At 53.7% G+C, this 14,675-nt stretch overlaps 1 protein-coding gene across 1 annotated transcript; it reads left to right on the top strand.

The window, feature by feature from the left end:
• Positions 1-702: 702 nt before the first annotated feature.
• On the top strand, positions 703-14,309 carry RASGRP4 (RAS guanyl releasing protein 4). The gene is given in 19 exon segments (XM_029236966.1): positions 703-814; positions 1,435-1,486; positions 2,963-3,016; positions 3,141-3,325; positions 3,741-3,859; positions 3,971-4,032; positions 4,662-4,793; positions 4,899-5,052; positions 6,160-6,333; positions 7,696-7,812; positions 8,656-8,931; positions 10,496-10,576; positions 10,656-10,760; positions 10,850-10,968; positions 11,079-11,223; positions 12,028-12,064; positions 12,167-12,301; positions 12,424-12,536; positions 13,014-14,309. Coding segments are annotated over 17 exon segments (2,022 nt in total). The 5' UTR covers positions 703-814; positions 1,435-1,486; positions 2,963-3,005; the 3' UTR covers positions 13,071-14,309.
• The last annotated feature ends 366 nt before the right edge of the window (positions 14,310-14,675 follow it).

Below are 14,675 nucleotides of genomic sequence, written 5' to 3'. Positions count from 1 at the left end.
AAATAAGCCCGTGCGCCACAACTACTGAGCCTGCACTCTAGAGCCCCGCAACGAAGAGTAGCCCCCTCTTGCCGCCAACTAGAGACAGCCCATGCGCAGCAATGAAGACCCCAACACAGCCAAAAAAAAAAAAAGTTTGTGTGAGAATTAAATGAGTTAATATGTTAAGAGCCCTTAGAACAGTGTGTGGTACACAGTAGGTGCTACATAAGGTTTTCTTACAATAAAAGGAATAAAGTGAAAATGTTTTCTGGCGTATAAATGGTATTATTAAAACTAAGCTAGAAATAAAAGAAACATAAGAAATATACAAAATATTATGTCTTGTGACTTTCCAATCAAACCGCTGTGCATTATACATGACTATGTCCTCATAGAAACATACACTTTTCTTTTGAGTGTGTTTACATAAATGTGTCATATTAGGCATACTTTTTTAAAAAAAACTGCTCTTATTGAAGCTTGACAGTGACAGAACAGAGAATCACGGGTCTGGAGACCGAAAGATGGGGGAGATAGAGAGAGAGCCTGCTGGGTGATTGGGGGTGGGGGCCCGCAGCACCGGAAACCTCAGCCTGAAGGGATCCCCGTGTGGGGGGAGGAGGGACCTTTGGTCTCTCCCCAGCCTCTTCCTTCCCCCTGGCCTGGGGCTGGGTGGGGAGGGGCAGTTCCTCTTTCCTTCCCAAGCACCGAGGAGGCCCCAGCTCCCAAGGGGCTAAGAAGCTGGAGCATTGGTGAGGGGGGGAGGAGCTGAGCCACGCTCTTAAAAGACCCCTTCCCCTCAAGGAAGCATGAACAGGAAAGACAGCAAGAGGTGAGGGGACCCTTCCCCAAGAGACCAGGAGCGCCCTACGCCCCTGGGTCTCGCTTGGGCTGCATGGGAAGTTTGGGGAGGTTCTAACCAGGGGCATAGGGTATCAGGCTACTCTCGGGGCAGCAGCAGGAGCAGGGGGCGCCAGGTGGAAAGATGCTTCAGGGAGTCCAGAGCCAGCTCAGGCTGGGGCTGTTTGCTTGGGTGTCTGTGTCTTATCCTTGCTCTTCTGGAATTTGAGCTGCTCTGATCCCATTCTCCCCGCGCCCTTCACGCCCCCATCCTAATTCTGTAGGCTGGGTGTCTCTGTCCTCCCTGGGGTCTTCTTGGCTGCCCCCAGAACCTGAAACTCCAGACTCCTGCAGGGCCCTGCCCCAGGGGAGGGGAGTGTGACGCAGGGCAAGGCGGCTCCCCGGCGGCGTCTTAAGCAACTCCTGGCTGCTCCAGACGCTGCAGGGGGCAGAGAGTCCGAAGGTAAGGGCTTAGCAGCTGGCTATACCAGCAGGTTCTGCCTTCCTGTCCTCACAGGGGCCATGGTGGCTGGGTCCATAGCCTAGGCAGCTCCTTCTGCCTCCCCCAGCATGTCTTTGATAGGCAAAGTGTCCCCTCCCTATAATCTCCAGGAGTTTACTGGTGGAAACCTGGCTGCCTCATTTTCTGGCTGTGTGACCTTAGGTAAGTCACTTACCTGCTCTGTGCCTCAGTTTCTTCTTCTGTCAATAGAATAATCATAGTCCCTCCTCAGAGGGACGCATGAATCCTCGATGGTACAGCCTAGACCTGTGGTTCTCAAGCTTGGGCACACATCAGGACCACCTGGAGGGCTTCTAAAACACAGGCTGCTGGCCCATCTTCAAGGTGTCTGATTCTGTAGGTCTGGGGTGGGGCCTAAGAATTTGTATTTCTCTCAAGTTCCCAGGTGATGCTGTTGGGATTGGTTGGGGACCATGTTTTGGGAACCCCTAAACTAGATAGATGCTCAACCCTCTGCCCGGTACACATCCAGTGCTCAGTAATGCCAGCTGTTACTCAACAACATTCAAAATGATTACGGAGCTTTTAGGATGCACCAGGGACATGGCAGTGCCCTTGTTATGGGGGTCTCCCGATTTCTGGTTTCACCCCCTTCCCCAGGCCTTGCTTCTAGTTTGCTCCATCACATTCTTTCTCTGCATCTCAAATTTAACTTTCTCACCTCTGGCCACTTAAGGGCCTAAGCAAACTAAATCCCTTAGTTAGCACTTTTGAAGAGCAAGGCATTGAATGTTCATAATAAATTCTTGGGGAAGGTCTGAAGACGACCCTCATTTTTCACATGAGGAAACTGAGGTCCAAAGAAATTATGTGATTAACACAAAGTCTCACCAGCCAGCATAAATTTCTCCAACCCAGTTATGTCTGACTCTTGTGGAAGCCAAGGCCTTCTGCCTGGATTCTGCTCCCTCCTTCCTCTACCATCCCTGTCTCTCCATTACCCTCTTTCCCCAACTGGAACAGGAGCCTTGGGGAGGCACAGGGCAGAGTGAGGGTTATTTTTAAACTTTCCTTGAAGCTGCCTCAGCCCCAGGGACTGCACCCAGCTCTGAAGGGCTCTGGTGAGGCTACTTTGCACCTGTATCTTCTCTCCAGGCTCCAAATCTAGGGACCCAGGCTTGCAGCTAAGACTCCAGTCCCACCGAAAGGCTGGCTTGGGGGAGGGGTCTGTCACCTTAGTGGCGGTCAAGGTGGGGGAGGAGGGAGAGATGGAATCTCAGGGGTCTGCTTCTCTCATGAGGGCTGCAGGGAGGAGGGGTAGGTGTTGGAAAGCAAAGGGGAATTCTGAGGAGTATCCCTGAAGGCAGAACCTCCCATGATTCCCCCTGGGGAGGATAAGAATAATTCTGGGGGTCTTCTCCTATGATTCCCTGGGAGGTCAGGAGTAACCCATCTGCCAACAGGAAGCCTCTCCCATGATGTCTTGGGACCATACAGTCAAGGGGAATTGGGGGACAATGCCTGGAGGAAAGAGTTCTTATGATTCCTGGAGGGTCTTTAGTAGTCCTGGGGCTCTTCTCCCATGATTCGCTGGGGGCGGTAGTTCAGGGTAGTCCTAGGGTTTTCCCCCCTGATTCCCTGAAGAGGACAGGTGTGACCCTTGGAGTTTTCTTGTAGGAGAAGCCTCCCATGATCTGGACTACTCCTGGGGTTTTCTCCTATGGAACCACGGTAGGTCAGGACTAACGCTAGGACCTTGCCTTTAGGATGCCTTGGGGCTTTGGGGTCAAGAAGAATTCTGGGGGTCTGCCTCAAGGAAGGGGCTCCCATGATTCCCCAGGAAATGTGTCCACAGGAAGTCCCACCAGGAATGCCCGGGGAAGACAGGGGGCCGGGGCCGGGCCCGACAGGCCCGCCGCCACAAGACGTGCCCCAGTCCCCGGGAAATCAGCAAGGTCATGGCTTCCATGGCTCTGGGTGTGCTGAATGAGGGCGGCTGCAGCGAAGACGACCTGCTGGAGAGATGCATTCAGTCTTTCGGTGAGTGTCCCCTCCCTGGCCAGCCTCCCCAGTCCTGAGGTTGGGCCAAGCACCCACCTCTCTCTGGGCTCAACTTGAGGGGTATAAAATAGAGGCAGGCGTATGTGGAATGACTCTCAATCACTACAGTAGGAGTAAGAGAGACACCTACCTGCGCTTCTTTTTCCTGAGCCGTGGGGGGAGGGGTCTGATACTATTTCCATCTTCAGTATGACTTGCCAGGGACGGTGATGGTCCATGCACGGTACAGACAAGGAAACTGGAGCACAAGGAGGCCAGGTTGTTTGCCCAAGTTCATACATGGAGTCACTGGTAGAGCTGGGGTTTGAACCAGGCTGTCCAACCGGCTCGGGAAGCTGTGCAGTCCATTGCCCAGGGGCCATTCTGACACAGTGTCCCCTTCTCCTGCCTTCAGACTCGGCTGGCAGCCTGCGCCGTGGGGACCACATTCTCAACATGGTACTTGCCATGCACAACTGGGTGCTGCCTTCTGCCCACCTTGCTGCCCGTCTGCTGACCTTATATCCTCTGGGGGCCATGAGCAGTGGGTGGAGGACGGAGGGTGGAGATGAGAGAGCCTGGTGGGGACGGGGTGAGCAGGCAGGTCTGAGATGCTGGATAACAGAACCTTGACTGGAACTTAAGTACCAGGAGGCCACAGGGAGCACACAGGAGCTGAGGAGGCTGCAGATCTGTCACCTGGTCAGGTAGGCCTGGGCCAAGACCTACACTCCCATGACCCAAGATCCTCACCCTACTGCCCCCCCCCAAAAAATAAACCACTTTCCAGAGACTACCCAGTCCTGCTCCTGCAAATCCCACTCTGAGAATCCCCTGGCTTGGTCCCTAAAACCTCCCAGTTCTCTTCCTTAGAACCCTCACCTCTTAGAGACCCCTGACCAGATCCTATGGACCCTCTCTCAGCTGGTACCCCAAGACGTCCAGCTCAGATTCCTAAAACCCCGACCTCCCATATACCCCAGCCTAGTTTCTAAGACACCCCTCACCCTGTTCCCCCAAAATCTCACCCCTAGAGGCCCCCAACCTAGCTCCTGAGACCCATGCCCACTACCCTGCTTCCTAGCCATCCCACTTCCAAGAGATTGCCCAGTCCATCTGCCATAGATCCCTCAGCCTGTGTTAAGAGGCCCCCAGTCCTACTCCCAGAGATCCTCCCAGCCTGGTGCCTCTCTGAACCCTGGCCTTCCAGAGACCCCACACACACATTTAAAGACGTCCCCAAGCCCAGCACCTAGAGATCCCCCAGCCCAAGAGACCCCTTTCAGAGACCTGCCTCACCCCCAGCCTCATTCCACCATCTCTAAACCACCCTCAGGTACTGGCTGACCCAACACCCTGAGACAGTGCATCAGGAGCCCCAGTTAGAAGAGGTTATAGGTCGCTTCTGGGCCACTGTGGAACAGGAGGGTAACGCAACCCAGCGGAGCCTGGGAGACTCCACGAACCTGTGAGTCAGTCCCTTCCCCTCCCCTCCCACCCCCACTCTGCCTTCTGCCTCCACACTCCCACACCGTCCACCCCAGCTCCTCCCCCTGCCTCTCTTTGCCCCCAGGCTGAGCCCTGGTGGCCCTGGCCCCCCTCCCCCCATAAGCAGCCCAGGCCTGGGCAAAAAGCGCAAAGTGTCCTTGCTTTTCGACCACCTGGAGACCGAGGAGCTGGCAGAGCACCTCACTTACCTGGAGTTCCGGTCCTTCCAGGCTATCACGGTAAGGACGCCCCTCCTCCCAGCTGGGGAGGGCTTGGGGTGGGCTGAGGCCTGGCTGGGGCCAGGCAGGACTGAGAGGAGCCAAACTGTCAAACTTGGGTGCTAGAGGGTCCAGGAAAATGAGTTAAGCTGGCTGACCACAGAGCCCCGGGTTCAAACCCATCAGCCCCTTCCTACCTGTGTAATTTTGAACTAGTTTCTCAACCTCTCTGGGACTCAGTTTTCTCATGTGTAAAAAGGAGGTCATAATATTTCATTGGCTGGTTGGGGAAATTAATATGTCCATTTAAAAATGCTCATCACAGTGCCTGGCACAGAGTAAGTGCTCAAAATATTTTATTAATTGTTCATTTATTTGAGAAGCATTTAAATTCACTGTGCCTCAGCCCGTTATCTGTAAAAGGGGGACTTAGTTCCTGCCTCATAGGATCAGCACCTCGTCCAGAGTAAATGCTCTATAGTTGAACCATTTGAAATTGCCATGTTTTGACATATTTAACCTACCCAAATTGTAATTTCAAATGCTTCAACCTATATATAAGTGTTTAGCTATTGCCATCTTGCCATCATCGTTTTGAGGGTAGTTGGGGATCTGGTTCCTTAATGGGAAAATTTCCTGATTGTACACACACACACACACACACACACACACACACACACACACAGTGCAGTAGATGTGGGTATGTAATGTTGACTCCTTGAGCAGAACAAATAGAAGTTAGTTTCGTGTCCTCTTCACCACCCTTCCCTTTGCTGACTATATACCAGTCAGGTATACAGTTAAGAGCAATAGACTGGGTTCCCTCCCTGACTCGGGCCTGTGTGACCCTGGGCAAATTACTTAGCCTCTCTGTGCCTCAATTACCTCATCTCTAAAATGGGAATAACATAGTGTTCACTTCATAGACTTGTGAGGCTATGAGGAAGGGCTCAGAATAGTACCCAACTTTCTTTAAACATTTCTCCTCAGATGGGAGAGGGCCATGGTGACCTCAGGGACATGTGATGGCCGGGCTAGGACGTCAGAGGTCGTGACTGCTTGGGGGATGGCGTGTGAGGGGCAGAGCCTGAGCGCGAGGGCCCACCCTGACACCCACCTCACCCCCAGCCCCAGGACCTGCGGGGCTACGTTTTGCAGGGCTCCGTGCGGGGCTGCCCGGCCCTGGAGGGATCCGTAGGTCTCAGCAACAGCGTGTCCCGCTGGGTGCAGGTCATGGTGCTGAGCCGTCCCGGGCCTGCACAGCGCGGGCAGGTGCTGGACAAGTTCATCCACGTGGCACAGGTGAGGTCCGCCCCGCCGCTCTGCCCACTTTCTGAGCACCTACCCCGCGGGGCTCCCGGGCGGTGACGTCACCATATCGTGGCCCCTCCCGAACGCATCACGCCCCCCCCCCCCGGCCGCGTCCCCGCGCCCCCAGTCCTGTCGTTTTAACCCGGGACTGTGACGGCACTTCTTCCCTGGCCTTGATTTCACCACGTCCAACCCGCCCTGGCCCCACTCCTTGGTCCCAGACGTGGCAGTTGACGACGTTCCTCCTGACCCCGTCTCACAAGCCCAATGCCCGAATATTCTATTCGCAGGGCAATGAAAGAGGAGACTCTTTCTTGCCCGCACCTTTGCGTCAAATTCTACCCCGTCCCTAGGCACCAGCTGTCCCTTTAGGACAGTGACAGCATCCGACCCCATCACTTCAGGTCTCCCTTGGCCCGCCCTTTCTCTTCACCTTCCCCCCTTTCCCTTCCCCCCTCCCCTTCCCCCTCCTTTCCAGCTATGTTCCCTCCCTTCTGGAGAAAAGGGAAGCCCGCCTTCCCCCAGCGTGGCCACGCCCCTTTGCGTACTTCCTCGCAGACCACGCCCTGCCTCTGGCGTCTTCCATCTCCTTGCTTCCCCTGTCCCGCACGACAGACCAGGGTGTTCTGGCATCTACATGGGGTCTCCCCGGTCTGAGCGTCTTTCATTCCTCCCTGGCCCCCAGCAACCTTCTCCCCCAGCAACCTCCGCTCTACAAACTTGAGAAAGGGGAGGGCTGACCCCACACCTGTCTCTTATATCTACCTGACCCCTCCGTATCACTCTGGACGATTTCACCTCTGCCCAGCTCCCAACTCCTGCCCAGAACCCAGGCCTTCTGGTCTCCCCTCACCTGGCTGGCTCCCAGTGCAGAGGCCGCCTAGTTGTCTGACACCCTAACATCTGTCTGCAACCTCCACACCTGCCTGACACAGACCTGTTGAGTCCCCAAACCCGTCCAACACCCCATACTTGCCTGACTACCCCCACTTTTTTTTTGGCCATACCACGTGGCATGTGGGATAATAGTTCTCCCACCAGAGCTCCAGCTCATGCCCCGGCAGTGGAAGTACACGCTGAGTCCTAACCACTGGACCGCCAGGGAAGTCCCTGACTCCCCCCACTTCTGTCTGACCTAACATTAGTCTATCATCTACCTGACCTCCGTGTGATGCCCACATACCTGCTTGTGGCCCACTCCTGCCTGACACATCTCACCTGTCTGATGCCTGCACTGGCCCATCCCCACACATGCCTGAGACCCCAACTCAATGGGGATGCTGTCATTTGAACCCCTAATTTGCCTGTCCTCCATGTGGTGCCCACCACTTCTGCATCACCCTCCCTTCCTAGAGGCTCCTCCAGCTGCAGAATTTCAACACGCTGATGGCAGTCACTGGGGGCCTGTGTCATAGCGCCATCTCCAGACTCAAGGACTCCCACAACCACCTGAGCCCTGACAGCACCAAGGTGAAGTCCCACTGCCCTCCCCAAAGTTCCAGTGGTCAATTATCCTGAACCCACACACTTTTCCCCAGCCCCCTCCGTCCCTTCTCAGGGGCTCTGGAGCCACCCAGAGACCTTTTGCTCCTCCAAATCTGACAGACCCCCCAGGCTTTGTCCTCCTGTCATTCTTCCTCCCTCCTCATCCGTGGTGCTGACCTCTCTCTACTGTGTGTCTGGTCCTGAGCAGGGCTGGAGGGAGGCAGATAAGAGATGCTAGCAGAGAACTTGCAGTCCAGGTGGGGAGTGAAATGATACCCCCAGGGATGCCAACATTTGGGCCACCCATGGGAGGAGCATGGGTTGGGGGTGTCCTGAAAGTGTCTAAGGAGAGTGAGTCATTCATGAGTCTGGTGTGTGCCTGAGGTCAGGATGTGGCAGGATATTGGGCTGGAGGTGCCGGGGCAGGGGGCGGGGGGAGATCCTGTTGAGCCTTTTGCAAGCTCAACTAAGGTGTCTGGGCTTTATCTAGAGGGCTGTGGGGAGCTAGGAAGCGTTTGGGAATGCTGAGAGCACCCATGATCAGATTTGGGTTTTTGAAAAATCACTCTAGCCTGGGGAATGGGAGACAGTGGGGCCTTTCTGAGATGGGGGCCCAAGTGGAAGAGCAGTCTGGGGAGATGCTGAAGCCAATGTGGGACATGGAGGGGCTTGGGGAGAGGTCCAAAATGTCATTGGGCCCCTGGGGGGTCCAGAGCCACACAGGACGCTGCTAGATACTCCCCTTCAAGGAGCTAGGGGAACAGAACTGGCCTCCCCGATTACATGCTGCTCCCCCCCCCAAAAAAAACCCATGCCCCTCCCACACAGGCCCTGCTGGAGCTGACTGAGCTCCTTGCTGCCCACAACAACTACGCCTGTTACCGCCGCACCTGGGCTGGCTGCACCGGCTTCCGGCTGCCTGTACTGGGTGTGCATCTCAAGGATCTGGTGTCCCTGCACGAGGCACAGCCTGACAGGTTGCCTGACGGCCGCCTGCACCTACCCAAGCTCAACAGCCTCTACCTGCGGCTGCAGGAGCTGGCAGCCCTCCAGAGGCAACACCCCCCCTGCAGTGCCAAGGAGGACCTACTGCATCTGCTCACGGTGAGCTGCCCTGAGCTGCCCAGGCTGAGCTCCCAGAGGCTGCACCTGCGGGGTACTGAGATTTAGGGTCCTGGGTGGGTGAGGGTCAGGATAGAATAGTAGAATAGCACTGGAATGCATGGGCTTTGAAGCCAGAGCTTCTAGGGGTGTTTTTGTTTTTGTTTTTTTTCTGTGTGGTCTTGGGCAAGTCACTTAACCCCTCAGCCTCAGTTTCCTTAACTACAAAATGGGAATACAAATAGGACCTACTTCAGAGAGTGGTTGAAAAGAATCAGTAATATAATTCATATAAATATCATTCATATAATTCACATAAAGTACTTAAAATAGTATCTGGAACACAGTGAGATCTATATAAGTAATGCGTTTTTCCCCCAGTTCCCCCAGCAACTCAAGTATCCATTGATCTGAGCTCCAGAATTGCTTCAGGCTTTTGCACTCCTGAACTCCAAGGTTCTGAGCTTCTCATGCCACTAGTCCAAAATTCCAAGCTTTAACATATCCAGGAATCTAAGCAAAAAGCTAATAACAGTTATTGACCACTTATTATGTGCCAGGCGCCATGTTTAACAGTCCCCAGAGAGCACTTCATTCCATCCTCACAACCCTACGAGGAGGGGACCCTTATTGTGTCCATTCTACAGACTAAGAAACTGAGACCCACAGAGGTGAGGTCACTTGCCCCCTGTCCCACAGCAGGCCAGCTTCAGAACATGTATTAACTCTCACACTATGTCCTAAGACTGCAAGTGTGAGATTCTGGCTATATTTTATTTTACATAGACAGATAGATAGGTAGATAGATGATAGATAGATAATAGAGATAGAGAGGTAGAGATATATATATTTCATTCTAAAGAGCTATAAATTGAGAGAGACTGGGATTCTGAGGACCAGGTAGTCTAAGACTGAAAAGCTGACTTTCAGATCCTAAGACAGGACCACCTGCAAATTGAAAATGTGGGGCTCCTTGTTTGAAATTATTAAGAATTTCAAGATGGTGACAGCAGGGCATTAAATGAAGTGGAGGCCCCTCTAAGTGTGGGGCCTGCCTGTGAAGCTGGTCCTGCCCCGGAATGATTGGTGCCTGAGCTGCTATGCTATGCTGACCCTAAGAGGCCATCAGCCCAAATATTTATTGAGCACCTGCTGTGAGCCAGGCACTACTTTAGGCACTTAGGCTCACAGCAGTGTGCAACATCAGAAAAAAATTGCTGTCTTGTGGAGCTGACTTCCTAGTGGGGGAGATAGCCACTGAAAAAAGTAAATAAGTAAATCATATGGTCTTTTAGATAAAAAGTGCTATAGAGAAAATTAAAGCAGAAACAGGCATGGAAAGTGACAGGGGTTTACAATTTTAAATAGGATCAAAAGAGCCTCGGTGACAAGATGGTGTTTCTGGTCTAGGGGACCAGCGGTGTGCAGAGTGAAGTGGGGCTCAGTGGGAGAGAGGACCATGGGGTCCCAGGGAAGAGGGGCTTTGGAAAGAGGAGGAGATTGGGAGTCCAGGCAGGCATGGAGGACAGAGACAAGGAGGGTCCGTAACGCCCTGCCCATCCTCCAGCTTTCCCTGGATCTCTTCTACACGGAGGACGAGATCTATGAGCTTTCTTATGCCCGGGAGCCCCGCTGTCCCAAGAGTCTGGTGAGACCCCAGCCCTGACCTCTGACCTCCAGCCCAAGCCTCTGCAATGACTAACTGTGACCCTCTGTCCCTGCCCCAGCCACCCTCCCCCTTCCAGGTGCCCCTGGTGGTGCAGTGGGCCCCTGGCGTGACGCCCAAGCCCGACAGGGTCACGCTGGGTCGGCACGTGGAGCAGCTGGTGGAGGTGAGGAGGAGCCCTGGGCGGGAGGAGGGATCTAAGGCCCTGGGGCCTCTGACTCGGCCTGACTCTGCCCTTCCCACGCTCCTCCGAAGTCTGTGTTCAAGAACTATGACCCCGAAGGCCGAGGCACCATCTCTCAGGAGGACTTTGAGCGACTCTCAGGCAACTTCCCCTTCGCCTGCCACGGGCTTCACCCACCCCCCCGCCAGGGGTAGGTGCTCCCGACTCCTGGGTTCCCTTAAGACGAGGACCTGGGGTATCCAGGACTCCTGGGTCTGGGAGAAATGGGCCAGTCCTGCTGAAGCGCAGTCTCTCCCCCAGGAGTGGCTCCTTCAGCCGAGAGGAGCTGACAGGGTACCTGCTCCAGGCCAGCGCCATCTGCTCCAAGCTGGGCCTGGCATTCCTGCACACCTTCCAGGAGGTCACCTTCCGCAAGCCCACCTTCTGTGGCATCTGCAGTGGCTTCGTGAGCACTCCGCCCGCTGTCACCCTGAGGGACCCCTGGAGTGCCCTAACTCCTCACAGCCTGGGCTGGAAAAGCCAGCCCTGCCCTGGAGCGCGCATGGTCACCAAGCCCCGGATAATCCCCAAATTCCACAAAAGCCTCTAGCCTCAAATAATCCCTATATTTCACAGCAACGCTAAACAATGGATATTCCCTACATTTTGGATAATTCTGAAGTCTAGATACTGCTCGATTCCCAACCTCCATCCTGGATAATTGCCAAACCCTGGAGAATCTACAAACACGAGTAGATTATCTCCAAGCGGAATCAATCTCCAAGTCTCTAGACCCCAGATAATTCAAACCCTGGATAATTTCCAAATTCAGGGTATCCTCAAACTCTGTATAATGGACAAATCTCTCAATCTCAAACCAAGAGCAATTCACAAACCTTGGATTATTTTCCGAATTTACTTTTTCATTCATTTTTTCATTCGTAAATATATACTGGGCACCTGCTGTGTGCCCGGCACAGTTATAGGCTCTGGGTGGGTGGGAGCACAGGAGGAAACAGAACAGACACAATCCCTGCCCATAGAATTTATGCTTTATTAATTCCAAATTTTGTCCAATTCTCATATCACAGATGACTTTCCAAACCTGAGATAACCTCCTAATTCCTTTAGTCTCCCAGATCCCACATAAGCCTCTAGCCTTGAAAACTTCCAAAACCTGAATTGTTTCCTCCAGACAGACCCCAGCCCCACCCCAATCACAGCCCTCCTTCCCCTAGCCTAGGTAACCTATTCTGCTTTCTCTTCCCAGCTTTGGGGTGTCACCAAGCAAGGCTACCGCTGTCGGGGTGAGCGGGGCATGGGTAGGGGGAGGGAATCCAGGACCCACGGGCTGGAAGAATAGAGGACACAGACTGGGCCTCTGGCACTAACCTCTGAATTTCCCCCAGACTGTGGGCTGTGTTGCCACAAACACTGCAGAGACCAAGTGAAGGTGGAGTGTAAGAAGAGGCCAGGGGCCAAGGGCGACGTGAGCCCCCTAGAAGCCCCTGTCCCACCCACACCAGTTCCCCATGCCGGCTGTGGTAAGACCCAGGGTGTAGCAGTCCTGGGAAGGGGGTCTGGTGGATGGATGGGGATTAACTCCAAGGTCATGAGGTCTTTCCTACCGCACCCACATCCCTCCCATCCACAACCCCACGAACAGGCTCCGAGGACAATTTCTCCTACACGCTATCCCTGGAACCTGAGACTGGGTGGCACGTTTGCCATGCTTGGACCCAGACAGAGCCCTCACATCCCTCCTGAGAACCAGAGACGGTGAGGAGGAGCTGCCCCTACCCACAACTGGATACAGGGAGACCAGCCTATTTGCCTGGGGGAGCCCAGACAGATTTGGGGAAGCATAGGAATGTTAAAATATGCAAAAGTCCTCAATTGCTTGGGTAGGAGGGCATAGATAGTGGTTAATTTTTAATGTTGATAGAAAAATAGGAATTACAGTATGTTGTGGGGAGGGGAAGGGGTAGCCACTAGTAGAAACGAAAAGGGAGTTGAGGAAGAAAAAAAGAAAGACAACTATAAGATGGCTAGAATAAGGCCAAATATATCAGACACTAATGGTGGAGTAAATGCCACAATTCGAAAGTGGGGACTCTCAGATTGAGCTAAAAGAAAATCCAGAGGGGACATTCATCCATCCACTTTCACAAGTCTGGGTGAGGCTCTCCCCCTGCAGTGAACCGTCTCCTGGACATCGTACACTTCCCACATCACCCAGTGTCTTCCTCCTTCCAGGTCCCTCTGCCAGCGACGGCCCCATCACCCACCCAGTCCTCCAAGCTGAGTTCCTAGACGTTGCCTTGGTCTGCTCTCTCCCCACTCCCTCCACCAGAGTCAGTCTCGAGTCCTATTATTCGGCCTTCAGGCCTCCAGCAGAACCCCCCAAAGGCATCACCTCCTTCCCATCCACACTGCCTTTGTTGAAGCATCCGTCATCTCTTACTCCGAAAGAAAGTTACTTTCTTCTTTTGCATCAGAGTGGCTATTAATCGTACTCCCTTTTCTTGCATTTAATATCCAGCTCTGTGCTGGATACATTTAGACCTAGGCATCATCTCGCCACCTCCTTAAATCTCCATTTTACAGATGAGGAAACAGGCTCAGTGAAGTTAAACTGCTCACCCAAGGTGGCAGAACTCCTAAGTGCTGGAGACAGGACTCACACCCAGGTTTGCCTGCCTCTAAAATGGAAGCTACTGACCAATATGCTACACTGATGTCAGCATGGGTCAGGAGGGGGACGGTACAGGGTGGGTAAAGTTCCAAACTCTGGAGTTCCAGAGATGGGAGAGAAGGCCAGAGAAAGGGTGGAACAGGGAGGTAGCCTGTGAACACCTGAGTCCAATCACATCCCTCCTCTGCTCAGAGCCCTCCCATGGCTTCATCTCACTCAGGGGAAAAGCCAGAGTTCTCACTGTGGCCCACCCCACATGGTCTGCCCCCATCACCTCTCCCACCTCCCCTCCCACCACTCACCCCCTCACTCATCCTGCTTCAGCTACACTGGCCTCCAATGGTCCCTGATCATGCCCCAAAATACTCCTACCTCAGGGCCTTTGCACTGGACACTCCCTCTGTCAGGAAGGGAAGGCTCTTCCCCAGAGGTCCACATGGCTCCCTCTTTGGGACTTAGCTCAAGTACCCACCTTCTCAGTGAGGCCTCCCCTGATCATGCATAAAGTTGCAATCCTGCCATGGTCTCAATCCTGCCTTCCTGCTTTATTTCTCTCCAAAGCCCTTTCCCCATCTGACAAACTAAACTTTCTTGTCTGCCCTTCCTCACCAGAAAGGTCAGCTCCGGGAGACCAGGGGTTATTATTATCTGTAACCCCAATGCCTAGCACAGGGCTGGCACATGGTGGGTACCTGACAGATGTTTGCCCAATGCCTGCATGTCTCCTCCCCCATGCCCACTGGGAGGGAAAGATGTTGCTGAAGAGCAAAGGGCTTTAAAGGTCAGAGCAGCAGGGGCCTGTTCAGACCCAGGGGACAGAGACCCCCCTACCTTTCCTCAAACCTGAGCACCCCTGACCTGGCCCCCACAGAGATAGTTCCTAGGGCTGTCATAAATTAAATTTAGGACTTCCCTGGTGGCGCAGTGGTTAAGAATCCGCCTGCCAATGCAGGGGACACGGGTTCGATCCCTGGTCTGGGAAGATCCCACATGCCGCGGGAGCAACTAAGCCTGTGCACCACAACTACTGAGCCTGCACTCTAGAGCCCACGAGCCACAACTACTGAGCCCGGGTGCCACAACTACTGAAGCCCGTGCACCTAGAGCCCATGCTCTGCAATAAGAGAAGCCACCGCAGTGAGAAGGCCACGTGCAGCAACAAAGACCTAACACAGCCAAAAATAAACAAATAAATAAATTTTTAAAAATTAATTAACTAATTA

The sequence above is a fragment of the Monodon monoceros genome, unplaced genomic scaffold (assembly GCF_005190385.1).
Source record: "Monodon monoceros isolate NGI ecotype Baffin Bay Population unplaced genomic scaffold, NGI_Narwhal_1 Super_Scaffold_10, whole genome shotgun sequence".
Lineage (NCBI taxonomy): Eukaryota > Metazoa > Chordata > Mammalia > Artiodactyla > Monodontidae > Monodon > Monodon monoceros.
Note: the sequence above shows the minus strand (reverse complement) of the source record. Positions and strands in the feature narration are given on the sequence as shown.